The 26890-nt window shown below is 35.8% G+C and overlaps 1 protein-coding gene across 1 annotated transcript in view; it reads left to right on the top strand.

The window, feature by feature from the left end:
• The window catches only part of COL25A1 (collagen type XXV alpha 1 chain), a 482146-nt gene that overhangs the window by 414293 nt on the left and 40963 nt on the right, over positions 1 to 26890 (top strand). The window contains exons 16-19 of the mRNA XM_060088451.1: positions 6261 to 6293; positions 6718 to 6753; positions 11604 to 11648; positions 26195 to 26257. Of these exons, the coding sequence (XP_059944434.1) occupies positions 6261 to 6293; positions 6718 to 6753; positions 11604 to 11648; positions 26195 to 26257 (177 nt within the window). The remainder of the gene's footprint in view (positions 1 to 6260; positions 6294 to 6717; positions 6754 to 11603; positions 11649 to 26194; positions 26258 to 26890) is intronic.

Genomic DNA, 26890 nt, shown 5'->3' with positions numbered 1-26890 from the left:
CTTGGGCCACACAAAAACAGGTGGCTAGCTGGATTTAGCCCTCAGGCCATAGTTGCCAACCTCTGTTTAAAGAAAGGAAATCTTCTAAACAGAGAGCAGTTTCTTCAAGTGAAAACCATTTATGCAAAGTCTGAGCTACGCCTATGTGGATTTATGTAGAGAATTTTAATCTTTAGAATATGTATTTTTAGAGCTTAATTTTTTGAACGTAGGCCAATAGTTCCTTTAATCACACATTTTAAAAATTTAATATTGCAATAGTAAAGCAAATTTTTTTTCTTTGTAAAAGCTAAATTCATCTCAAAGGAATACGGTTCTTATTTTTTATATTAATGCAAATCATTTACCATGCTGACTCACACATAGTAAACTCTCAATAAATATTAGCTTTCTTACCACATGGAAATGGAAATCAACTAGATTGGTTATTTTTCTTTTCTATCAAAAAGTTTTATTAGTCAACTGAAATTAAGTATGAGAAATGCTTCAGTTAAAACAGAAATCATTTCTATAAATTTTCAATGAGTCTAAACAGGGGATTGTAAATAGGAACCTGTAACATATAATATGTAATCTGACCTGTAGCATTCATCCCCAAGAATGCTGTAATTGGAATATAATTTTTGATGTGTTTTTTAAACATTTCCTGCTTCTGTCACATAATTTGTTTCCAGCATGTTAGAAACACTCTTCTCATGGCCTTTGGGTTCAGTATGTGAAACTCATTCATCATTTACCAAGTTTGAGATGTAAAATCAAAAAATGCTTCTTTTCTGCCATTGATGTAGTAAATTACATCATTGGCGATTCACTTTAATAGGATTTTTTTCCTTGTGATCCAACTCGGTGCTTTTGGATGGTAAAGCAATCTAAGCCTTTCCAGACTGGTCATCTGGAAATGCTGTGGGACTGTAAAAACCTCTGGGCTGAGTTTTCTCTGTGGCCAGAGCTACGATGAACTCTAGAATTAAGAATGACCTGCCAAAGACTGATTTTAATCATGTGTGGCGTTACTACGGGAAGGTTATGTTCTGCTCTTTGGAGTGTTAATCCCACCAACAAATGTAGAAATGCATTTCTTATCTATTATCCCAGCACTTGAAAGTAAGTGTTGTTGCAGACCGCTGAATGGTTCCATCATGCCACTCTATTATTCACAACCTTATCTGTTCATTTAGAAATTTCACATTCTTTCTTTTTTTTTTCCTGAGCATTTTTTAAAACTTTTTTATTTTATATTGGAGTATAACCAATTAACAATGTTGTGATAGTTTCAGGTGCACAGCAAAGTGATTCAGCCATACATATACATGTATCCATTCTCCCCCAGACTCCCCTCCCATCCAGGCTGCCACATAACACTGAACAGAGTTCCCTGTGCTCTACAGTAGGTCCTCATTGGTTATCCTTTTTAAATATAGCAGGAAGCTTCACTTTCTTGGTATTTCCTGTCTGTGTCTTCATTTTTCTTTTCTCCCCCAATCTCCATTTCTATAAATAACCTGCCTTCTTACTTTACGCCTGCAGAGCATCTTTGATTTGCATCCTCAGAGCCTTTTCAGAAGCAACACCCATATTTGGAGCCACCCACCAAATTGCCTTTTCTTAAGATCACATGGGAAGGCTTTTCTTTGGGGTACAGGGCCTTCTCCAATTTAGCACATATGATGCTTCCCTTAGCTTAGGATACTCTTCTCTGTCCACCTCCACCTCCTCACGTTCTCATCCTATTCCTCAGTCTACTGAGACCTGAATTTATTAAGTCATTTCCCTGGGGCAGCCTTTCAGTGTCCCCTGGATTGTCTCTGTTACCCCCATGTGCTCCCAGAGCACTCTTTATGATCCCTTTCATAACCCTTATCACAATTTATTGTGATTCCTTGTTTAATTGGGCATCCAGCTCACTGGAAAAGAAAAAACAAACAAATAAACAAACAAAAAACTATAAGTTACCAAACTGTTCTATTCCCAACACCCATCCAATTTCCTGGCACATAATAGGAAGATAATAAATATATATATATATATATTTTGCGGTACGTGGGCCTCTCACTGTTGTGGCCTCTCCCGTTGTGGAGCACAGGCTCCGGACGCGCAGGCTCAGCGGCCATGGCTCACGGGCCTAGCCACTCCGCAACATGTGGGATCTTCCCAGACTGGGGCATGAACCTGTGTCCCCCACATCGGCAGGCGGACTCTCAACCACTGTGCCACCAGGGAAGCCCAATAAATATTTACTGAATGAAAAACCTTAAAAAAAATTTTTTTTTTAATTTTCACCTGCTTCTTATTTTCGTTGAATGGTAGAACTTTTTCCTGTACCATGCATTTGTTTATCATGTCTTCTGTGGGTGACACAAAATTTCCCAACATGACAATATCTTCCTATCCCAGACTTTTTTGTACGTGGAAAGTATCTTTTATGCATTCAATCAATAATATTTTTGAATACATATATTTGTGTACATATATACGGTATACATATATACAAATGATTACAGTAGTCCTTCAGTATGTCCAGGAGATTGATTCCAGGATCCCTGCAAATACCAAAATCCTAGCATGTCCCTTATATAAAATGGGGTAGTATTTGCATATAACCTATGCGCATGCTCCCATATTCAACTGACTCTTAAATAGTGCTGGGCTTAGGAGTGCTGAGATTCTGCCAGTTGAAATCAGGGTATAATTTACAAAAGGCCCTCCTTATACATGGTTCCTTCACATCCCTGTTTTCTCCATATCGTGGTTCCCCATCCACCGAATTCAACCAATTGCAGATCATGTGGTACTGTAATACTTACTGTTGAAAAAAAATCTACATGTAAGTGGACATTTGCAGTTCAAGCCTGTGTTGTTTAAGGGTCAGCTGTACTATAAAGCTTCTCTAGATTACTTATGATACCAAATACTATGTAAACAGTTGCCAGGCACACAGAAATTTAAGTTTTGCTGTTTGGAATTTTCAGGAATTTTTTTCTCAAATGATTTTTAGTCCAAGGTTGGGTGAATCCGCAGATGCAGAACCCAGGGATATGGAAGGGTGACTGTATCGTAAGCACAGGACAAGGGCAGGGTTTGAAACAGCATTGTTTGCTTTATCGCCCTAACTCCTAGTATCCCTGCATCCAGCACATGGTTGGCACATAATCGATGCTCAATAAATATTTATTGAATGAATTAATGACTGATAGAAATATCACCACATTCACTTTATTTATCCACATAGACTTTAGTGACACATACATATAGTTACATACCAAGTGTTGTGCTTGAAAATAATCACAGCCAAAAACAAAAACTCTGTATTTGAATGGTCAATAACAAAGTCAAATTCATTTACCTCAAGTATCTTCTCAAAGTATTTTTTGCTTTATGATTTACCCTGTGGAGACTTTTATTTTCAAACCAACTGATTTATGAAGCTAAGGGTATACTTAGAGAGACACAGTTGGGTTTTTTTTCCTACTTTAATCCTGTATTCATTTTCACTTTTAGAGGAATGAGGATTATAAACACTGACTTTTATTTTCACTACTCGCAGCATTATCCTTTAAAATGTTTAACTTAGGAATGTCTTCCAGTAATTGCCTTGCCACTTAAAAGTTATAAAAATTCCTTGAGATTCCACAGTTCTAATTTTTGAATAGAAAGTTGATATATCACTCATAGTTGTCCATCAAATGAAACTGCTCCACTTTCCACAAATAAATCAGGCTTTCAGGAAACTGTCCTTCCTTCCCATCCACTTTCTCTGAGAACTAAATCTAGTCATTCTCATTAGTGGTTATCCAGTCACTTTCCATTAAAACACTGGAAAAAAACGTTTTTAAACTACAGTTAATACAAGCAACTTCCTTTTATTTACAAGTTTACGACAACCATTGTGCCCTGTTGCCAAAATGAGATAAACCAATAATTCTTTTCTTATTCCAATAAAAAGAACATGGCAATAGAATTTAGGAAGTCCAAAATTCACTTAGGCTCAAGTTGCTTCAATTTCCTCATCTATTGAGTAAAAATAGTAATATCTGCCCTATCTCTTGGGAGTCTTGTGAGATATAAATAAGATGAAAAAGGGGGCTTAGAAAAGTCGAAATTGCTTTTATGAATACAAAGGACTCATTGTGCAAAATACTGATTCATTGGTGTTGATGGCTTTCAGACAGACTTGATTTAGTGGAAACAGAAATAAGTATTATTTTGTTAGTCACATTTATTTCACTGCCCATTTGGAACTCAATTGATTATTAGTGATGGGGAAAAGAAACCAGTATCATTTTACAATAAGACAGTATTTGGGATCCTCTTCTATATGTTTTGTCATGTTTTAATTTTTCCTTGAGTAGTAGCAATTACAGATGTCAAAAACTCATATGTTTCCTCAAATAAGTTAATTTATTATTTCCTCTTCCTTCTTAAGCTTTTTTTTCTTCCTAGTTTTTTATTTTTTATTTTTTATTTTTTTTATTATTATTATTTTTTTTGCAATACGCGGGCCTCTCACTGTTGTGGCCTCTCCTGTTATGGAGCACAGGCTCTGGACGTGCAGGCTCAGAGGCCATGGCTCACGGGGCCAGCCGCTCCGCAGCATGTGTTCCCTGCATCAGCAGGCGGACTCTCAACCACTGCGCCACCAGAGAAGCCCCTTTTTTTTTGGATTCTTGACTGATGACCTGCTGAAAATATTCTTTCTGAGATTTGTTCATTTATTCACCATATATGTACCCAGCATATTTTATTCAGACACTGAATAAAAATAGACACTGAACTTGCCCACATGTGGCTGATCGTCTAATGGAGGGACAAGCAAAGAATAGGCAGAAAACATATATACATAATCCATATGCAGTGAGCTTGCAGGACTTGAACAGATGCTTCATAGTGAGATGTGGATGTGAGGGGCATGTGTCTAGGTTGCTCAGTGAGGGGTTGAGGCAAAGCCACTTAAGACCTGAACAAAGAGAACTGCCAGCTGTGGGGAGAAGAGAGAGAAACTGAGGGAGAGGGGCAAGTACCTCATGTGTAGAGGCCTGAGGTTTATCTCCGTCTCTAAATGAGATTGATGAGCAGCTCTCCTAACCTAGAAGGAGGAAGTAGACCCCTAGAGCTCTGTGAGCCCTTGCACAGATAGGACAGCTGAGGAAACCCCAGTATGTGCCTTCCTCCTTGTGGCTGTTTCTGTTTTCTTAACAGTCTCAGATGACTACGTTTTCTCCCTTTTATTTTCCTTGTAGCATGTTTATGGGTCAGAGGACTAGAAGGAACTGGAAAATCTAAGCCCTTGCCTGGCCCCATATCAGAAATAAGCAGCCACCCTCTGTCCTCTCTCCTGTTAGCCCCACCTGTGTATTTAGAGCACATCTGCCTTAAGAATGTAGTGCTTTGTGACCACCTAGAGGGGTGGGGTAGGGAGGGTGGGAGGGAGGGAGACGCAAGAGGGAAGAGATAGGGGAACAGGTGTATGTGTATAACTGATTCACTTTGTTATAAAGCAGAAGCTAACACACCATTGTGAAGCAATTATACTCCAATAAAGATGTAAAAAAAAAAAAAAAAGAATGTAGTCACACTCGGGTGAAATCCAGATGGAATACAATGCCTTTCAGAAAACCAGATTCTATCTCAAGATTTTCTCTCAGATCTTCCTTGTGTCCCTGTCACCCACAAGTCATCCATCATCCTGTAACTTTCCGGTGACTGCGTTACAATGAAATAAGTGTAGAGCTAGAAAAAAACGTGCTGGTCATAACAGTGACGGTGCTTCATGAGGAAAACAAACTGACCGGCGGCATGGCTTTTTCCAACTCAACATCATCAACCCTTTGACTTCATCTGTTGAACCCTGACTTTCTGAAGACCGAAAGGGTCAGGGAACTCCTAGTAAATGATAGCCAGTGACATTAATAAATTCCTGAAATAGAGAAAACTGAAATTCCAGATCCACTAATGTATTGCTTTAGAATACAATTTTAGCACTGTATCAAGGGAAGAGATCCATATTTATATATTTATATTCATTTCAAGGAATGTAGTCCTTATGTATTTTGCAAAGTAAACCCATGTTTTTAGAAAGTATATTGTTTATCTTGGAAATTACTGACATCTTAGCCATATTGATACGAAATCTTAAGGAGCATAGTTCGGCCCATTAGTCATGGGGTTTCCTTGGGTGCTCCTGTAGATAACGGCTCTCTATGTGTTTGTGTGTTTCCGATTCCCATCACTTGTAGAATAATCTCTCATGGGTTTCATTTTAGGGTGACCCTGGATCGTCCGCTGCAGGAATTAAGGTAACTATAGCCTTGCAAGTGTTTGTACCCCACGAGTTACAGCTTTGACTTTTATAAGTCTCTTGTTTCCCTTCCCTTTTACCAACTTTGATGGTTCTAACTCTGTTCATATACTACTGCAATAATCAGCTTCTAGACACAACATGGAGTATCTGCTAGAAATCTCTGATAAAGGCTTAAACAAGAGGTCTTGCCTTTTCTTCCCTTTCTGATTGGTTTTTATGGAAATGTGGATTTGTATGTGAGCTTCAGGTATATTAACAGCAAAAAAAAAAATGTTCATATGTCTGGTAGGATGTGGAGCAACAGAATAAAGTGAATGAAATGCATGTGTCATTGGGGAGGCTGAAAGTGTCCAAGGGCCTAAGGCTTTTGGAAAATTCTTGTAAGACTACCCTTTTCATCTTTGGTTTTCTTTGGCCAGGGAGAGCCCGGAGAATCTGGTCGTCCAGGGCAAAAGGTAAATCCCTATTCTGGTGTGTCCTTTGTACTGTCTTATAGTCACCATTTGATTATGTCTGCTATCACTGTATAATATGAGAACAATTACTGAAAATGATGCCGTTTTCATGCCTTATATGCAGAGTGTTTTTGATTGTTTTTCATTTTAAAAGGGTTGATGCTGACCATAGTAAAAGTACAAACATAATCTGGAAAATGATGCCGTTTTCATGCCTTATATGCAGAGTGGTTTTGACTGTTTTTCATTTTAAAAGGGTTGATGCTGACCATAGTAAAACACAAACATAATCTGGATGTGTAAAAGGATGCTTTATGAACTGAAGTTAGCATATACTGAGCTGTTTGAGACTAACAAAGATCTGCTGGGTTGGAATGCCAACAACCTATCTTGCATGTTTAAATATACTCTGCATGTTTCTAGCTCTTATGAGAAGAAATGAATATTTACTAAACTGTCTCAATAGGGAATGATGGACAGTTATTTTAAAATTATATTCCTTTCCTCTCATTTCAAATACTTCCCTGCAGATAATTTTTTATGTGAATAATATCTACCTAAGCAGTGAATGTTATGTTGTAGAAAGAGGTTTGTTCATGAACTAAATTTTAATTGGAGACAGTAGTCAAACCACTTTAACCAATCTAACGTTAATTTTTTTTTATCATTTGTGCTTCACTTCAGTGATAAGTTAGAGGACATGCAATGAATATGTTTATTCTCATTTGAGCCTGAAGCAGGAAACGACCGTTTGTAGTTTATCATCCGAGCATCTGGATATCAATGCCCAGTGCAGATTTTAGATTTTTAGATAACAGATGTGGCTAACAAGTAAATGTGAATTCCACATTATGTTAAATCTCTGAGATCATGACTCTTCCTTTGTCTAGCAACGCTAATGTTATAGAAAAAAATATGAAGAGAAACATAGAATATACCTCATTAGTATAAAGAGAAAGAGAGAATAAATCCCATTGTAGTCGTTTGGAACCTTAGAACATAACATAAAAAAATATTCCCACATTCTTGAAGTTGTTGAGAGGATCACTGCTTTGTTTAAACACTTCAGGTTAAAGTGTGTTTTGAGAAGGTCTTTCACATTCTTTTAACATTTCCCTAATTTAAAAATAGATTTTCTTGAAATTAAGAATCTAAGAGTAATGATTCATTAGACCCAGTTTCAGGTAAAGTTGAGACTTTTCCAAAGAGCCCAGCATAACTCTGCAAATTTTGCTGTTCGGTGCCTAAGATTTCCTACTGATTCTTTATGTAAGAAGCTTGAAATTAGTGATATCACAGAGATCCATGGCCTGCTTTGGTTTGAAAGAGCATCTAATTTTCTCAGATGATCTCATTTTAAGTCCCTCAGTCTTTAAAAATTAAAAGCTAAATTTAAACTGCTCTCCAAAACTGTGATAAGTTAAAAGAATTGTCTGCAAAACTGTTATGTCTTTTTAAAAAACAAAACAAGTCTGCTATAATTTCATATAGGTTCCACTGTTTTCAGAGTAGAAGATCAAAATTGATTTTCAATTGGTTAATAAAATATTGCTTTATCATGATTACTTAAAAATACATTTTAGATTCATTTCTGGAAGTTTATAGGTTTACATATGGAAACATTGGCTTTTCTTTGTATTTCATTAAAAACCTGTTTTAAATTATATTGAGAGAAGTGGATTCTACCTGAACAGATATGTGCCTGAATGAATATGTGTATGAATATTACAACCCATCGGAATGAAAATGTGCTCTGAAAAGAGCAATATTTTTTCATTAATATTTAGGCCAGATTCTACCCGTTGACGCAATCTCACTTTCCCACAATATTTATGACTTCCTTGTCTAATATCTGGATTTGGCAATACTTATCCCAACACTGATTTAAAAGTAGAGTGTTTCCATTCTTGCTGGTTGCTTAGATTGGAAAATGACAAAGAGAACTGAGTATAGAATCCATTCAAGGAAACTTTCACGACATTTTTCTCACCATTGCAGAACTTTGTTGTGGGTTCATGGGTACTTAAGCTCCTGCATTAGGGACATTCCCAGAAAAGTAGAGGATATCCTGCCAGAATTAAAGTGCATTGATTAGCTCTCCACTGTCTGGTATTTTGCGGTATGGAAGTTTGTTATTTAGAGTAACATTCATAATAGGGAATGATTTAATTATAGTTTTTTTCTTTTATAGACTCAGCAGGAGAGTATGTGATTGATATGTGAGTTAGGGTATATATGTTTGTAAAGTGAGTGTGTGTTTCATCACATAATTTTTTCCTTCCTAACTTCACATTCAATGGCATTGGTGGTATACTGGTGAGCATAGCTGCCTTCCTAACTTCTCCACATCTTTTTAAAATATATTTTTTAGTTTTAATGGGGTAAAAATACATGTTTGCCCATTGTAAGGGACTGGCACAGTTGAACTGTATCTAGAAACACAGGGCACTGTCACAGGGACATGGGGTGAAAGCAGAGAACTGATTTTAACAGTAGACAAGGGTCTCCAATAATGGAGACTAAAGAGTGAAAGGGAAAGGAAAAAGAAAACCAGAAGCATAACGTATCAGTGTAAATTGTAATCTACTTGGGCAAGAAGTCTTTGAATGGAATAACAAACCGATTCTTAATTATGACCTAGATCTGAACTTGGGCTGTGCGTGACCAAGAACTCAGCTCAGAGAAGCTCTGAGTCAAGAAATAGGCAAGAATGGAGAAATTAACTGAAAACTGTCTCTTAATTAAAAGATAAACATTCATGGTATAAAGACAGATAATTTATATAGGAAGAAATATCTTCCTAAAAATGCTGAGATGTTTCACAAAGGGTAACATTAAATATTTTAAAATCCTTCATTTTGCCAACTTTTAAGTAAACATAAATTTGGAAAGGTCAAAATCCAAGAGTATAAAATATGAATTCCTGAAAGATTTGTTCATTAAAAAGTACATTTATAACCTATATACCAACATATATATGCATATGATGTAGGGAAGAGCTAAATGCTTAAACTCTCTGTAAGTATCCAATCTACATTATAAAATAATCCATAATGTTTTATACATCTTTCTCATTGTGAGAAACATGGATGTGTCTATGTATGCATGTGTATATAAATATCTTACTTTAAAGTAGTCGTCAGATCCTTTTAATTTGACCCTTCCCCTTGAGGGAAGGGTCTAGTAAAAATTCCTTTTAGGAAACAGTGTTACAACCTATATGTTTCCACACATGTCTTAAATAGGATGTCTTGAGTTTTGGGGGCTTTTCTGAAACAATACAAAACTATCAATATGTCACCAATATGTTTACTTTTATTGGTTGTGTATTCTACTGCAACTTACTGTGTTTTCAAGGGCCTTATACTTTTTTCTTAGTAAAAGAGAATCTTCACTGAAATATGGATAAGCTCTTTTTACTAGAGCTTCCTAAAGTTATTGATTAAAGGGAAATGGGGGAAAAAAAGAAAATCAAATGTATAATGTTGTATCTATGTAAACTTTAATCTACTTGGACAAGTTTCTTTGAATGAAATATCAAATTCTTAATAATCATTCTTTCTTCTCTGGCTTAATCTCATCTTAGTCTTTTTGTTCACAATGCAAACTTTCACTCAGGTAGTTTCAGAAAGAATAGCTTTTCTTTTGCATTCCTGAAGCACCTTTGACCTAAACCATCAGGAAAGTCATTTTCCTTTCTATGTCTAAACATACAGCTTAATATAAACAGTATCTGAAGTCATTTTGTGATAATACCAGAGCAAATTATAGCCCTCCATAATCTGAAAGTAATAATATTAAAGATGAAATGTCTGGTTGTTCTTAGTAGATTTTCCTTGGAATAAGGGTTGTTCAAGCATTTAGATTAAAGAAGTGCCTTCTACCACTTTTATCTTTAGTTTGATGCTTCTATCTCTTTTGGTATAGTTGTCATAACACTGACTCACCATCATGAAATGATGTGACACTTTTACCTTCAAATGTTATTTTCCACAATATTTAGTCACCTCAGTCCAACACAGGATGGACTTTCATTTTCTCTAGCAATTCCTTTATGCTTCTTTAGTGGAATTCAGGAGATTTTCTAAGCAATATAACTTCTTGTCACTATACTTTGTGCTTAAAATAATGTAAACAATTATGTGAAAATGAGAAGATTTAGCTTGACTCCAGTGTGCTCACCCACAATGTACCACTTAATCTCAAACCTGTATTCAGAAACAGCTGCATGGTACCATTAGCCCTCAATTGCTAAGCAGGGTTACCCAGACTCAACAATTGTCTGATATACGGGCTGGAGTTAAGTATAATCTTAACCATGAATTTACCTTCTCATCATTCAGGAATGGAAAAGAAATCTTGTTATACTTTTAAGTGAATGAGACTTTTAATGTATACTGTTTTGATATGACCATCTGTTCATACAGCCAACTCTTGATTATCTGAGGTAAGAGAGCCCTGGAATAGGATGCATTATTTAAATGCACATAATCCTCATTTCACCAAATAGATTCAGCCTCCTCAACAAATCATTGACCAGGGAGTAATAAAACACAGGAATTCCTTCTCCTTTTATTTCTCTTTCTCACTTTCTGGTAGTGATGACAATGAGCAGTGAACTGGCAGCAACAGGGAAAAGCCTGAAAAATTTGCAAAATGGTCAACAATCCCTGAATCACGAGTTGACTGAACTGTATAATCTTACCAAATATCTTGAAACTAGACAGTATATATATTAGACATATATATACATACAGCAAGAATTCAGCTGGGAGCATTTGCCATGTTTTTCTCAGATACTGTGCCTGAGTGAATACTGTTCTATAATGCTGTGTGATTTTCCTATGTAGGGTGAACCAGGGCTTCCTGGGCTTCCTGGACTTCCGGGGATAAAGGTAAATACTGCACTGACAGTCTTGGCTTCATAGAAATGTAATTGTGAGAGTCACAAAAATGAAAAAATGAAAGCTAAAAATATAGTGCTGTTCTTTAAATACTCACCAGCCATTTCAACCAATTAAAATTTTTAATTAAAAATGAAGCACGGGTAGCAGAAATAGACTTACAGGCATAGAAAACAAACTTAAGGTTACCAAAGGGGAACGGTGGGGGAAAGGATAGATTACGAGTTTGGGACTAACAGATACACACTACTACATATAAAATAGATAATCAACAAGGTCCTACTGTATAGCACAGGGAACTATACTCAATATCTGTAATAAGCTATAATGGAAAGGAATCTGAAAAAGAGAATATATATATATATATATATATATATACACGTATATGTATAATATATACATAAATATATATATATGAAACAATCACTTTGCTGTACACCTGAAACTAGCACAACATTGTAAATCAACTATACTTCAATAAAAAAAAAATGAAGCGCGGGTATTTCTAAAGTTTGCCATGGCTATCTGGACTGTATATTCCACTATATAACCTACTATGCCCCTTAAATAAAGGTAAAAGTCATTTCATTTGAAGTCATAGGAATTCTTTAAAGTCTACAATGTCTCCCTTCATATTTAAATTTTACTCTTAAGATCCTATCAGATTTTGACCAGAATTAAAGTCTTAACATCCCCTTAAATCTAATATCCAGGCAGCTGTTTTTGTGATTCACCCATTATAATAATCTTTCCAAAGTTTTTTTTTTTTAATTTATTTATTTATTTGTGGCTGTGTTGCATCTTCATTGCTGTGTGAGGGCTTTCTCTAGTTGCGGAGAGCAGAGGCTACTCTTCATTGTGGTGTGCAGGCTTCTCACTGCAGTGGCTTCTCTTGTTGTGGAGCACAGGCTCTAGGCACGCAGTCTTCTGTAGTTGTGGCACATGGGCTCAGTAGTTGTGGCTTGCGGGCTCTAGAGCTCAGGCTCAGTAGTTGTGGTGCATGGGCGCAGTTGCTCTGCGGCGTGTGGGATCTTCCCAGACTAGAGCTCGAACCTGTGTCCCCTGCATTGGCAGGTGGATTCCCAACCACTGCACCACCAGGGAAGTCCTTCCAATGTGTTTTGTGCTTCTACTTCCTGTTAATAATTCTCACTGCAAAGTACAAATCATATTACTAAGCTTTATTGACCTACATACTATTCCCATAAAATTTGTATGTCTTTTGAAATAACTGCTTAAAGCTTAGCTTGAAAACATTGTTTTACATGTTTTTAAATTGTCTTAAAATATTAAGAAACATTTTTTTAGGTGTTTAAAATTTTGTACATGACAACTGACAAGGCTTAAAAGTTCTAGTGTCTTAGCTGTAATGCTCCCTTAAAATCAGCTTCTTATTTTAAAGTTTATTCTTTTAATTCTAGAACTGTTAGATAAAATAACATAATGCAAGTAGATTTTTCTTTACATTGTTCTTATCTTATAGAATTTTGAATTAATCTCTAGAGTACATTAGATGATTCTAAAATTAATATTCCTAGTTTCAGTAAGAGGGTTGTTATGCTGCTTTATGAAGATTGTGTTTGAAATGTGTTACATGAATAATATGATTTTAGAATTAATATATTAAATTACTGAGCTCCCAGACATCATATGGTATCATATGTAATATTTTATGAGTATATTTTTTATAATTAACAGCCATGAAAGCTATGAATTCCAGGTTGGCACTCAGAAATTTTGGTTCTGCTTTTTGTTTGATGTTTCCAGATTAGTATCACAGATGTCCAGATATGTCCTTTTTTTTTTTTACAACTTTATTGGAGTATAATTGCTTCACAATGGTGTGTTAGTTTCTGTTTTATAACAAAGTGAATCAGTTATACATATAGATCTGTTCCCACATCCCTTCCTTCTTGCATCTCCCTCCCTCCCACCCTCCCTATCCCACCCCCCCAGGCGGTCACAAAGCACCGAGCTAATGTCCCTGTGCTATGCGGCTGCCTCCCACCAGCTATCCACCCCACGTTTGGCGGTGTACCTATGTCCATGCCTCGCTCTCGCTTTGTCACAGCTTACCCTTCCCCCTCCCCATATCCTCAAGTCCATTCTCTAGTAGGTCTGTGTCTTTATTCCTGTTTTACCCCTAGGTTCTTCGTGACATTTTTTTTTCTTAAATTCCATATATATGTGTTAGCATACGGTATTTGTCTTTCTCTTTCTGACTTACTTCACTCTGTATGACAGATTCTAGGTCCATCCACCTCATTACAAATAGCTCAATTTCATTTCTTTTTATGGCTGAGTAATATTCCATTGTATATATGTGCCACATCTTCTTTATCCATTCATCTGATGATGGACACTTAGGTTGTTTCCATCTCCAGGCTATTGTAAATAGAGCTGCAATGAACATTTTCATACATGTCTCTTTTTGAATTATGGTTTTCTCAGGGTATATGCCCAGTAGTGGGATTGCTGGGTCATATGGTAGTTCTCTTTTTAGTTTTTTAAGGAACCTCCATACTGTTCTCCATAGTGACTGTACTAATTCACCTTCCCACCAGCAGTGCAAGAGTGTTCCCTTTTCTCCACACCCTCTCCAGCATTTATTGTTTGTAGATTTTTTGATGATGGCCATTCTGACTGGTATGAGATGATATCTCATTGTAGTTTTGATTTGCATTTCTCTAATGATTAATGATGTTGAACATTCTTTCATGTGTTTGTTGGCGGTCTGTATATCTTCTTTGGAGAAATGTTTATTTAGGTCTTCTGCCCATTTTTGGATTGGGTGTTTGTTTTTTTGTTATTGAGCTGCATGAGCTGCTTATAAATTTTGGAGATTAATCCTTTGTCAGTTGCTTCATTTGCAAATATTTTCTCCCATTCTAAGTGTTGTCTTTTGGTCTTGTTTACAGTTTGTTTCCTTTGCTGTGCAAAAGCAGATATGTTCTTTTAATATATTTTTAGTCTTTGGCTTCTTCACTGAAAAGTACACTCCATGACAACAGTTTACTAAAGAGTCAAAGTCATTTCCTTATCATTTGATATTTAGCAAAAATAACTTAATAAATTATATGTGATTTCATACTGCAGAGTTAATTTATGGCAGTTCCCTAATAATCCCACACATTAAAAAAAAAAGCTTTTTACTGATATTTGGAAAATCACAGATTTTTAAAACAAATTTAAGAACATTAAATTCAGCACTAAGTTAAAGAACCCGGAAACATTATAAGTAATGGGGGAGATATTTAAAAGGAGGGGCATTTTGGAAGGGCCAGGGCAGGGTTTCCTGCAGCGCTTGCTTGTAGGTTAGCTGGGCTGTGCTGCCAGCACCAGATCCTGAGGCAGGAATCTCAGTGCTGTGTAGAAATCCAGTTGTCCCTTCTCCTGAGGGTGAGGTTTCTTGTTGAGAGAGAGTATATAATGGGGAAGGTATTGGGGGTTTTCCCTCAAAAACAAACAACAAAACAATTACAGTTACTACTATTTGTTCTCATTACCTTTGATTTATGTCCTCCACTGTGAAAAGTATCCCAGCTCATTTCCGTAGTCATCAGTGGACCGGTTTGAAGGTTTTGAACTTTTTCAAATTGAGAAAGATGTTGGTGATTTGCCACCTCCCGTAAACGTTTTTATTTCTAGGGTCATGGGATGTTGCCAGACAAATCTTGTCAAGATCTTATAGCTGATACTTTCCTTTGTTTTTCTAACCTGACTAGTGACTATGGTGAGAAGAAGCTATCAACTGACAAAAATCTTTCTATCATTAACTAGAGATACTTTTCTATGTACTTATCAAGTGTTGTTGGGTAACTATCCAGTATTCAGTTTAAATCACAGATTCTATTTTTGTCTTCTCTCTCTAGTCCAGAATGTAAGTGGTATGCTTGCCCTATAATGTAGTAGGTGCTCAGTGTAATTGAGTAATTTTTTAAAGGAGGCAATTTAAAAACACATCATAGTCATTAGTAGTTATTGGATATTTTTAAGTATACAGTTTAAAGTTTATAAATTTATGATATAGCTTCATTAATTGGGATATTCTTTACTCCTTTAATATACCTTGCTTCTGTTAGGTAGTTAACCACAGGACAGTCAACCTTGATTTCATAGTTTGAATGAGTAATAATATTTAAAAGATGAAACCACCATATATGGATTTAGAATGTGTGGTAGCAAGACCATTAGTCATAACTTTCCTAGACCTGTGTGTTTGTTTATGCTTTGGAAATACTTCCTTGCTATTCATCTCCTTATCTGCTGGTACTACAGAGAGTGTGCAAATGCCATCCATTATTTCCAAGATGTTGAGGAAACCAGCCATGACATACCAGGGAAGCTTTGATTTGCCACCTGTTGCTCTCGGGGAATGGTTGGAAACTTAATGAGCATCCACATGCCTTCCACACTGCTCTCAGGAAATGAGCAGAGTGCCTAAATACAGACAGCAGACTCATCTATCTGTCACCTCAGGGTCCCACTCAGAGATAAGTACTAATACCTTCGGCATACATAAAAGTCACTAAGAACAGGCATCACTTAATTTCAAACTACTCTTAAGCTTCCTGAACAAGTATTGGAAAGTGCTTTAACCATGTGGAAGACATTTGGAATTCCTGTTTCATGCATTCATGGTTCATATAGTGTTAAGATGTTCAGCTGGGAAGATTAAATTATTGTACGTTGTACATTGCACAATGTGCCATGCAAACATTTGTCTTCTGGAATAAGAATTGAGCTCAGAAAATTTTTTTGATAAACAAGCCTTTAAATATATTTTTCATGGGTAAAACTTTATTGTGACTAGCTTTTCCAATATCACATAAAGGGGTAAGATTCAGAGTTCCTAGTTTTAAACATTTTTTTCTTTCCATACATTTTGAAAAATTGCTTACCCCTTCCATGCTTACATTACGCTAGTAATTAAGTCATGAAGAGCAGTGATCAAGAGCCTTGTCTTTAGAACCAGACCACCAGTGTGTAGATCCTGGTTCTACCCCTTACCAGTTTATGAAGCTATATCATGATACTGGGCAAGTTATATAATCTCTCTGTGCTGGGTTTCCTTATAAAATGAGAATTATTATTATACATAACTCAGAGGGTTGTTGTGAGGATTAAATGAATTAATATACATGCAGCTCCTAAAATATTGCCACACATATAGTAAGTGCTATATAAATTTTAGCTATTGTTATTTCTTTTTCTTGGAGCAGCTCAGAATATTGGAAACATTGTTTATGCACCTGTTCTATAGAGTCTTTCCTCCTGTGAGTCATTTCAACCTAGAGATCATAAAGCCATTTACACCCTGCAGGTTCATAGATCTAAATTCTGAAAACTCCTTTGCAGTGATGGTTGAATGTCACCTTTAAGAGCAGTAAGATAACATATTTTCTCTTGAAACATGACATCACACTATTCCACTTTTCCTATAACCCAATGTATTCCAGAGATAAAGGATGAGGAAACACAGTGTTCTGAACATAAGACATGATACTGTCTTAGTTCTCCTTCCCGACACTCTTCAAAGGAAAAGCAAAAGGAAAGCTTGACATGTAATAATGGAAATCTCTAGGCCCCATTCATAGTGTTGCCCAGCCCAAGACATTTTTTACAAATATGAATTTTCAATGCTTGTTTTTCTCCTTTCAGCGTTGACTACCAGTGTATCTCATCATATTTAGAAAGTAAATTGGGGAAAATGTACCTGATACATTAAAATGAATACAATAGGGAGACATAATACAGTAAAAATTACATCAAATCAGAAAAACAAATCATTTAGGTGGCAAAGAAATTTTTATGGTATTTTCCCTCAAAGATTGATATTTTTGTTCTGGCTTCCACATTAGTGAAAATTTGACATTCAGATCAAGAACTTGAGGATCAGGAGACAGTAACTAACTCTTCAGTAACTAACTCCTTACACTTCATTATATAAAATCATCCTTGACACTAGATCATATAAGCACTAACTTTTACAGGTGGCAGAAACGTTATTTTGTCATTCTTAGGATTAAGTATAGTGCTCAGTAATCTATAGAAACTTATCTTCTAAATACACTGGAGATGAGATTCCTTCCTTAGAAACATCAAATCACATTTTTAAAATAACAGAAGAAAGTTTTTGGAAGTAACATAGGATGTGAAATGAATTTGTAAAAGAAAAAAGAAAAAGAATACTGGTTAAAAGGATAACATTGTGTTATTGTTACTTATAATTATTTCCTGCTTGCACAAAGTACGTCTGAGCAGTTGACTAGTTTAAGAGTCCAATTAGGAAACTCATACAACCAGAAATCAGAGATTTTTTAGCAGCCATAACGAAACCTTGACTAAATACACCAATTGTGCTTTCGTGATGTAATCCTGTTTAAAAAAATCAGGTACTTATGTTTTCTGGATTTTAAATAAACTTGCTGTTGTAGTTCATTTTCGTCATAGCCACCAAGATGTTTTAATTTATGCTCAGATGTGATCCTTCAGGGAAGTAAGTGTTTGGGGGACAGACTCTACTTTCTCATTCTTTTTTTCTCCCTCAGTAATTTTACAAATCAATCATTACCAAAACTGGCTGCCTGAAGGTTCTTATTACAACAAATGTTCTTTCTGTAATCCTCAAAAGTAGGTATCATGCTGACTTGAATTCTAATTAGCCCTTAAGCAAGAAGAATATTATATGGTTAATGCATTCAGTGTCAAGACACATTAATCAAAATTATTGGTGATGCTTTTAGCACCCAGGCAAGTCAGCACATATTTTTCAAGCCCCGTTGTACTATTTTTTGGGCAATGAAAATTGGATCTGCTCGGGGTAATAAATATCATGGAAAGCATGACTTGGTTTAAACTGGTATATTAGAGGTTTTTTAGACAGGTTAAAAAAATCATATCTTTTACTCCTTTAATTGATAATGACTTATAAAAATAAAACAAATGGTATTAAATGAAAAACCAGAGATTTTTCTGTGGACAAGAGATAATCAGTTAGGACTTTCTGTTCACTATTCCATTTAACAGATGGTAGGTTCTGGAAGTTTATAGGGAAACACCTGGTGAGCCATTTCTGTATGAATGAAGCTGCCTCTTCATTCTTACCTTGACTAGTAATTCCATATACATATTTGATGACTCTTCTCACCTATATGAAAGACATCCTTTATGTAGATTTGACAACAGAGTATTAAGTGAACTGTCCCAATGGTCATTTAAAAGATAAAGTAAGATCATCTAAAATACTTTCTTGCCATGTATTAAATGTGAGTTTGAATAAAAATCAGTCCAGATTTTATTATGGAATTCCAAGACTTAATGGTCATTGTTAGATTTCAGAAAGATCATGTTTTGAAAGAACTTCTAGTTTTTCCTTGTGTTTTTATAATATAGAAGGCCAGGTTTTGTTGCCTCCTTGGTTGGTGAAGATGGTAATTGTTTGAGTTATTTGGAGGGTTTTTGTTTTGTTTTTCGGGGTTTGGGGCCAGAATACACAGAATTTAAACTATCTCAATAGGCTGTTTAAATTTTTTTTAAGTAATAGCAAATGAGTTGAGCAAAAGTGGCTTCAGTCAAATATCTTACCTTTGCAGCATCTTCCTTTTATCCTTCAGAGTGAATAGATCCCACCTTCCCATAGCTAAATCTTCTTGTAGTTTACTTCATTTCTCTGTGTACATATTGCCAATTTATGAAAGAAAACAGAGAAAGAGAGAGAGGGATAAACTCTAATACTGACACTCTAATCAACAAGGGAACTTTTTGTTTGGTGCAAAAAACAGGATAATTTTTCAAATATAGCCCATATTAGTTACTATGACTTATTTTCATTGAGCTTTATACTACAAGATCAAAGTTGGGGCTGCTGAAAGCATTAACTATAGTTGGAAAGATCAGTGTGAGACCATTAGGCCTTCCTAAATTGGTCATGTATAAGTACACGTTTGATTTCAGCTATAGCTATTCTTTGTAGATTTGTTTCTGCATCTTTATGTGCCCTGGCTGTTTAAAGCTTTCATTCAAATTAGCAACCTGTGTCAGTTTTTCAAATAGGTCTGTTTGCTGCTGTTGCTCCCAGCAGTTTACTACTAGACCTACCTAATTGTGCTTTATCCTGAATTAATAGCATTTATTCTTCCCAACCTGAATCCCAGTTTAGCTGCCAGAACCACAAACACTTCATTATTCATCTTTTCTACCAGCTCAACACATGAAGATATGTTACTGTCTTGGTACTGAGACCTAGTTTTTTAACTCATTGGTGGTGAGCTAATTAATTAATGTTGAGAAGAAACAAAGGACAAAACTCATGAAACAACTCAGGAAGAAATCAGATGTAATATTTAAGATAAGACCAGAAAGTTAAACCAAATTTTTATTTTCATTTTGAAATTTGAAGCTGCATCAATGCCATACTGCAGTAGCATGAACAGAGCTGAGATTTCTGTTTCTCTGACAACCGTCTGATCACTGGTAGGCATGTGGTTTGGGTAGCAGAATTTGGTGCCAGCCATTACTTGTGTTTTAGTGATTAAAACGTTGGATTGTTTTAAGGGTTCTGATAAACAGTGTTGTATATTTTTTATTTCCAGGCTTTGATTAAATCACAGCTCTGTATTTATTTGAAGAGTTAGATATTTCATTGTTTATATTTTTCCATTCGTCATAAGGGTAGATCTAGTTGGACATTCCCAGGACCAGTGAAGACAAAACAACAACAAAAATAGCAGATTATCCTGGGTTTAATTGTTCTGGTCATGGTAGAGGAACAGAACATTTTAAGATGCTTGTCCCTCTCCATTCTTCCTCTCCTCTTGTCTCCCTGCTAGTTGGTTGCTTTCACTCTTTTGCTTTCCTTCCATACAGGATCAACAACTCCAGTATGACTGGAATCCCATTTAACTTTGTAATCTTGTTTTCAATGATAAGAAAAGTAAAAACCTAAAATACGATCTCACTTGAGACAGTGAGTGAATAGGTAGAGAGGTGAAGGAAAATTTAGAATACATATATATATGAAATTATATATATATATATATATATATATATATATATAAAGAAAAACAGATTAAAGTGGCTGTGAAGTAATTAGTGCTCTTAACTTATTCTTATGTTATTGATTGGTGCCTTGGTATTCATGACAAACCAATGTTTAATGCCTCTGCCTTTCCTTCATTTATCTTAGCCATTTTTTGGTTGTCATTTTTTTTTAAAGCACTAACACATCATACTGAAAAGATTAATATTGTTTCAGAAAAGGTCATATTTTAGTGTTTTCACTTTAATGGTAGAGCTATTTTACTTGCAGTTTACCTGTATAAATCCACGTTTCCCTAATTATGACAGCCAGCATCTGCCCTTTTCAAAGGATCCCTGCCTTATGTTCCCATGTTATTCCAACAATGGCTCACTCAAATTAGAACTGGGTTTTCTAATTTGGGTAATTGCCTTGTAAATAAGAAAAAGAAAAAAACTCTACATTTAATTGTTCCTTAATTAAAAGTATTATAAGAGCTTAGTACCATTATAGTTCCAATTTCCTCTATTGCATCTCTCCCCCACCTTCTCTATTCAGAAAATATGTGTGAATAACTTCCAATTTAGCAATCTCCTATTTCCCATTGATTATATGAGACTAGATGTGTAAAAACGGCTCTGAGAAGCATCATACAGTCCAATAAAAATAGTTACTTCTCCTGTGTATTGTCCTGAAAAATTAGGTAACCTCATTTTTGTGTGGTTTGATTTACTTCAAAAAATGATTTTGCAAAAATGTTTTGTGTTTGAATCATATTTCAGCTGCTTTCCCCTACCTTCATTTGACTCAGTCTCTTTCCTCTATCCTGGTTAACTAGAACTGTGACTAAAGTGGATTAACCACTTGCTTTTTCTTTTAATCACATTAAAGTATTTGTAGAACCATAGGTTGTCATAGCCTTTCTCCTATACATTTTAGGAAATTCTAGGACCTTTGAACTCTACATCAATCCTTGCCAAAGAGGCAAGTTTTTTTTTTTAAGGATTACATTTATTTAGGGAAATTTAATAGGTATGACCATTTTCTCCTCTCCCTTTCTTACAGGAAGAAACTCATTCTTAGTAAACCTGTCATTTCTCTACCTTACACACTTTTCGTTTTGCAATTCTAAATGCTCTGGCAGATGGATGTTGTCTCATAAAACGATGATATAGTCACATGAGAAAATTTAGGGTTACTTCTTGAAAGGAGTTGAAGAGGTATTGAGTATAACCCCATACAGGTTGTAAAGAATCAAGAAGTTACCATGTATATCACTAATTAGCTGCAGAGGTGTTATAATACTACTACCACTAGTAATAATAATGATAGCTAGCATTTTTGAGCCTATAATATAAGAACAACAATAACATTTATTGTTTACTTACTTTGTTCTAGAGGTGGTGCTAAGCACTTTGCTTGAATTATCCAATAAGTCTTGACTAAGTCACCCCTTAATGACACCAGAATCTTTCATTATTTGGCACCTCAGGATCACAGCCTGCAAAGCCAGGCTTTAACTCCATTCTGTACCTTTGTACCAACAGTTCTCAAAGATTTAACCTCAAAACCCTTTTACACACTTAAAAATTAGGATTGAAGGAGTTTTTATTTATGTAGGTTATACCTATTGATATGTCTGTATTAGATATTAAAACAGAAATTTAAACAACCCATTATATGTTAATTAAATAACATTTTTATGAAATACAACTGAATTTTACCTAACAAACAAAAAATTAGCAGGAAGAATGACATTGTTGTCTTTTTTTTTTTTTTCCAAATATCTTCAATGTCTGGCTTAATAGAAGGCAGCTGTATTCTCATATCTGCTTCTGCATTCAATCTGTTGCAATTTGTTGTCTTGGTTAAAGCATATGAAGAAAAACCAGCCTCATACAGATATGTAATTGAACAAGGGAAGATTATTTTAATAGCCTTTCCATGAAATTGTGTTATTCTTTTCTTTGATACTACCCCAAACTCTACAAGTAGTAGTTTCAACTTAAAGGTTAGGTGCAACGTGAAATCTGAAACCATATCAATGAATCAATCTTTCCTACTCTGTACACTAAAAATGGTAAGTGAAAAGGCACTCTGAGAACCTCTGGTATAAGTCTAGGAAGGTAAGAAACAGTCCAACCAGCTCAAGACCATGAGTAGACATATTTATGCCTTATTTCAATAATTGTCTTTCAAGCCTGAGACAGAAAAGAGACCAATGATTATTTCCTCCCAATCCTGCCAAGATATAGACAGGATGGAGACAATGTCTCTAAAGTAATTGAGAGCTCTGGCACTAAATAAACAGGAAGTTGTGATCCTAAAGTTAAGTATGCTATTGTTCCCCTTGAATAAATTGAAATAAGAAATGAATGTATCGAGATGGTAGATGCTTTCTTAGAGTGGTATGATAAAGTACCACTAAACATACTCAAAGCCTTTAAAATAAGCCAGTATTAATAATGCTAAAATTGTTGAGTGTCCAATGTATTGCTAATTTTATATCTTGAAATAAAAATTTTCACCCTGAACATTCTGTGTAAAGGAAATTGCTATCCATATAACTCAGGAGGACTTAAATATATTAATGTTTTTTAAAAGGCAGAAAAAACACTTTGGTCACTTAGATCACAAAGGCTTATTTATTTATGTGTGACTTATGAAACTGCATGCTTCAACTTTTTATAAACTAAACACTAACCTAAATAAGAAATACATTTTTGCAACATTTACTCTTTTTTCTTCTCTTTTATTACTGTGCTTTAATGGTGCTTCTATTTGCTTTGCTAACAGTGAAATCATTTTATTTCTACTTGAAGATTTGCAAGAGTCTTGCCTACCTATAAACTTTCCACCTATTAACTTGCATTATATTTTCATGACAGTAAGTTGTTACTAATGATACACATGAACTTTAATACAGCTTTTTTCTTGAGGGTGGAGAGGGAATATTTATATATTTGTATAAATCATTTTATTGGGAGAAATGTCTTACTTGTAAGTAAGTATATTTCTTATGTTTTTTGTTTAAAATAACAAGTTAAATTTTTTTTACAAGAAATAGAATGGTCATCATTGATTTTTCTGAATATAGTTGATTTTCATTATAGATGAATAAGAGATTGATCCAAAATAATTTGTTCAGATTTTCCTCTCCGTTATATGTAAAGGTATAGAGACAGGTAGAACAGAGTTATAGAAATTTCACAAACAATAAACCAAAAGCATTCATTCCCCTACACTTTTTATTTTCTTAAAACAGTACCATGAGCATAAGAGCTAGAGATAATCCATTTCAGTTATTTATCACTGTTCAACACATTTTGCAGTGCTGATATCCTTTTGTTCCCTGCCCAACACCAAGGTTTTATACAGCATATTTTAAAAAATCATTATTGCAGAAATATTTCATGACACTCTAACACTTCTTATCAAACATCCTCTCTGTATCTTCCTGCTCAGCTCCGAAAAACAAATGTTGAAATATAGCTACCTTAGAAAAAAAATCAAATATATCAAACAACATTAGCTACTGCTCCAGAAATAATCCAATGGGGGGAAACAAATGGACAAACAAATCCCAGAAAACATGGGAACAGAGGCATTATGTTTTTGTTTTGTTTTTCTTTGCTTTAAAACTTCGTTATAGATTTCAGGAAGTTAGACTTTCACATTTGAGCTCACGTTGTTAAGAAGAAAATAAAACTCTATAGTTTCTATGTGAACACTTGTTTCGGGTGTTCTCTGATGCCAAATACCTGGTGTCTTTTCCAACACCAGTTCTCCAACTCTGATTCTCTGACACCGACTGCATGTCCTACAATTCAATCCTATTGTGACACTAACTACTCAAGGTTAGCATCAGATTCCACAGGTTTAAGGGTTCAGTCGCTTAAGACTGCCCTCACTTCAGACCCCAATTACAAGTACCACCCACCTCACCCCCTCCCCCTTACCTGGACTTACGTCTGACTTGGCTACAGATTCCAGGGTACTCACAGCCACCCTCTGCCACTCCCACTCAAGTTTGATAATTTGCTACAGTGATTCACAGAACTCAGGAAAATACCATACTTACCATTACAGTTTGTTATAAAAGATTAAAATGAGCAGCCAAATGGAGAGGTACAAAGGGTGAAGTCAAAAGTGTCCTGAGGGCAGGAGCCTCTGTCCCCGTGGAGTTGGGGGGCATCACCCTGCCAGCACATGATGTGTTCATCAACTCAGAAGCTCTCTAGTCCCCACTGCTTTGGAAGTTTTATGAAAGTTCCATTATGTAGGCATGATTGATTAAAGCATTGGTCATTGGTGATTAAACTCAATCTCCATCTCCCTCTCTGGAGATGGTGAGAGGAGGGGAAAAGTTGAAAGTTCCAACCTTCTTATCACAGCCCCGACCCTGAAGCTGTCTAGGGGCCCACCACAGTCACCCCATTAGCATAAACTCAGATATGTTTGAAAGGGGCTCATTAAGAGTAACAAAACATGCTCCTGTTACTCTTATTACTCAGGAAATTCCAAAGGTTTTAGGAACCAGGAACAAGACCAAATATATATTTTTTATTATACCACAACTGGGTTTCCTCCAGGTGGTAGAGAAGAGATTTTGAGGCTGGGCAAGAAGAGGTTTTTTGCTTTCCATCTGAAAATTACTGAATCTCTTCCCTAGCCACACCCACTGTATCAGTTATCAATTGCTGCCTACCATACAAGCCCCCCAAATGAGAGTGGCTTAAAACAACAATCCTCTCACACTTCTGGAGGAATAAAAATTTGAGCATGGCTCAGCTGGTTACCTCTGTCTCAATGTCTCCCATGAGGATTCAGTCAAGCTGTCAGCCAGGGCTGTGATCTCATCTGAAGACTCTGCTGGGGTGGAGCATCTGCTCCCAAGTTCACACATGTGGCTGTTGGCAGACCTTGGTCCTCACCATGGGGACCTCTCCATAGGGCTGCTCATGGCAGCTTGTTTTCCAGAAAGCAAGTTGATTCAAGTGAGAGAGAACAAGGAAGAGTCCCCAGGATGCAAGCCACCATCTTTTTGTAACTTAGTCTCAGAAGTGATATCCCATTACTTCTGCCATATTCTGTTCATTAGATATGAGTCAGTAAATCCAGTGCACACTCAAGCAGAGGGGTTATGCAAAGGCATTGAATACCAGGAGGTGGGATCATTGAGGCCCATCATAGAGGCTACCTACCACATCCACCCTAACATAATGGATCTTGATTTGGTAAATGGTAAGAAGCACTGGACAACAGATGAGAAAGGAAATTGTAAAGACATTTGTCTGGTTTCTTTGTCACTTTTATTTTCTCAAGCTCCTCCAAAGCTTTGCTCAAAGTACTGTCACTGATCAAAACCAGTTCTGATTAATTTTATAGTTAGTAGCTGGATCTCAGCAAGAAAGCTATATACAATCAAAGGAGTAAAATCCCAGTAGAAGGAAATCAGTTTAACTTTACATATTTACTGTCAAATATGTAATAATCTCATATGCCCATTTTTTTAAAGGGAGAACCAGGTTTCATTGGTCCTCAAGGAGAACCAGGCTTACCAGGGTTACCAGGAACAAAGGTAAACGTAGTGTTTTTCCCTTCCTTCCTTTCTGAAAATTTTGGTCATATATTTTTAGTCCATTATGTTACTTAGGTGACCAGATATTTTTGCCTAATGGAGAACTAAAACAGCTTAGCATCTATTCCTAACACTTCTCATGGGAATACCATGTTAAATAGAATAATAGGAAGTTAATTCCAGAAAACCTTAGGCAAAACAACAGGATGGTGGAATACATTCATTGTTCCAGTTGTCCCCCAAATTGTACCTAAATTGATACAATGCTATTAGTCTCCTGGCCATATGGAAAAGTGAGGGAATTCTGAGGAGGAGAGGTAGAACTTATTAACTCCTGCCCCTCGTTACCATTTTAAGACATACACATAAATCAAACATTATTACTATTCCCCCATCACTCCCTAGATTGCAAAGGCAAGTACTGATGTCATATAGATTCCTAAGTGTCTCATCCCAAAAGGATCCATCCTGAATAACGTCTGCAGAAAGATTCTGTAATGAAAACCATCTCGTGATCTTCCACTTGGCAACCTGAGAGAGGGCCTTAAAAGCAAAATCTATATGCTGCCATATAAAAAACTATGTGCTGTGGATACAGTCAGAGCCATAGTTCCCTTTTTATCTACCCAGTAA

This window comes from Mesoplodon densirostris, chromosome 1 (genome assembly GCF_025265405.1).
Source record: "Mesoplodon densirostris isolate mMesDen1 chromosome 1, mMesDen1 primary haplotype, whole genome shotgun sequence".
NCBI classification, from domain to species: Eukaryota; Metazoa; Chordata; class Mammalia; order Artiodactyla; family Ziphiidae; genus Mesoplodon; species Mesoplodon densirostris.
Note: the sequence above shows the minus strand (reverse complement) of the source record. Positions and strands in the feature narration are given on the sequence as shown.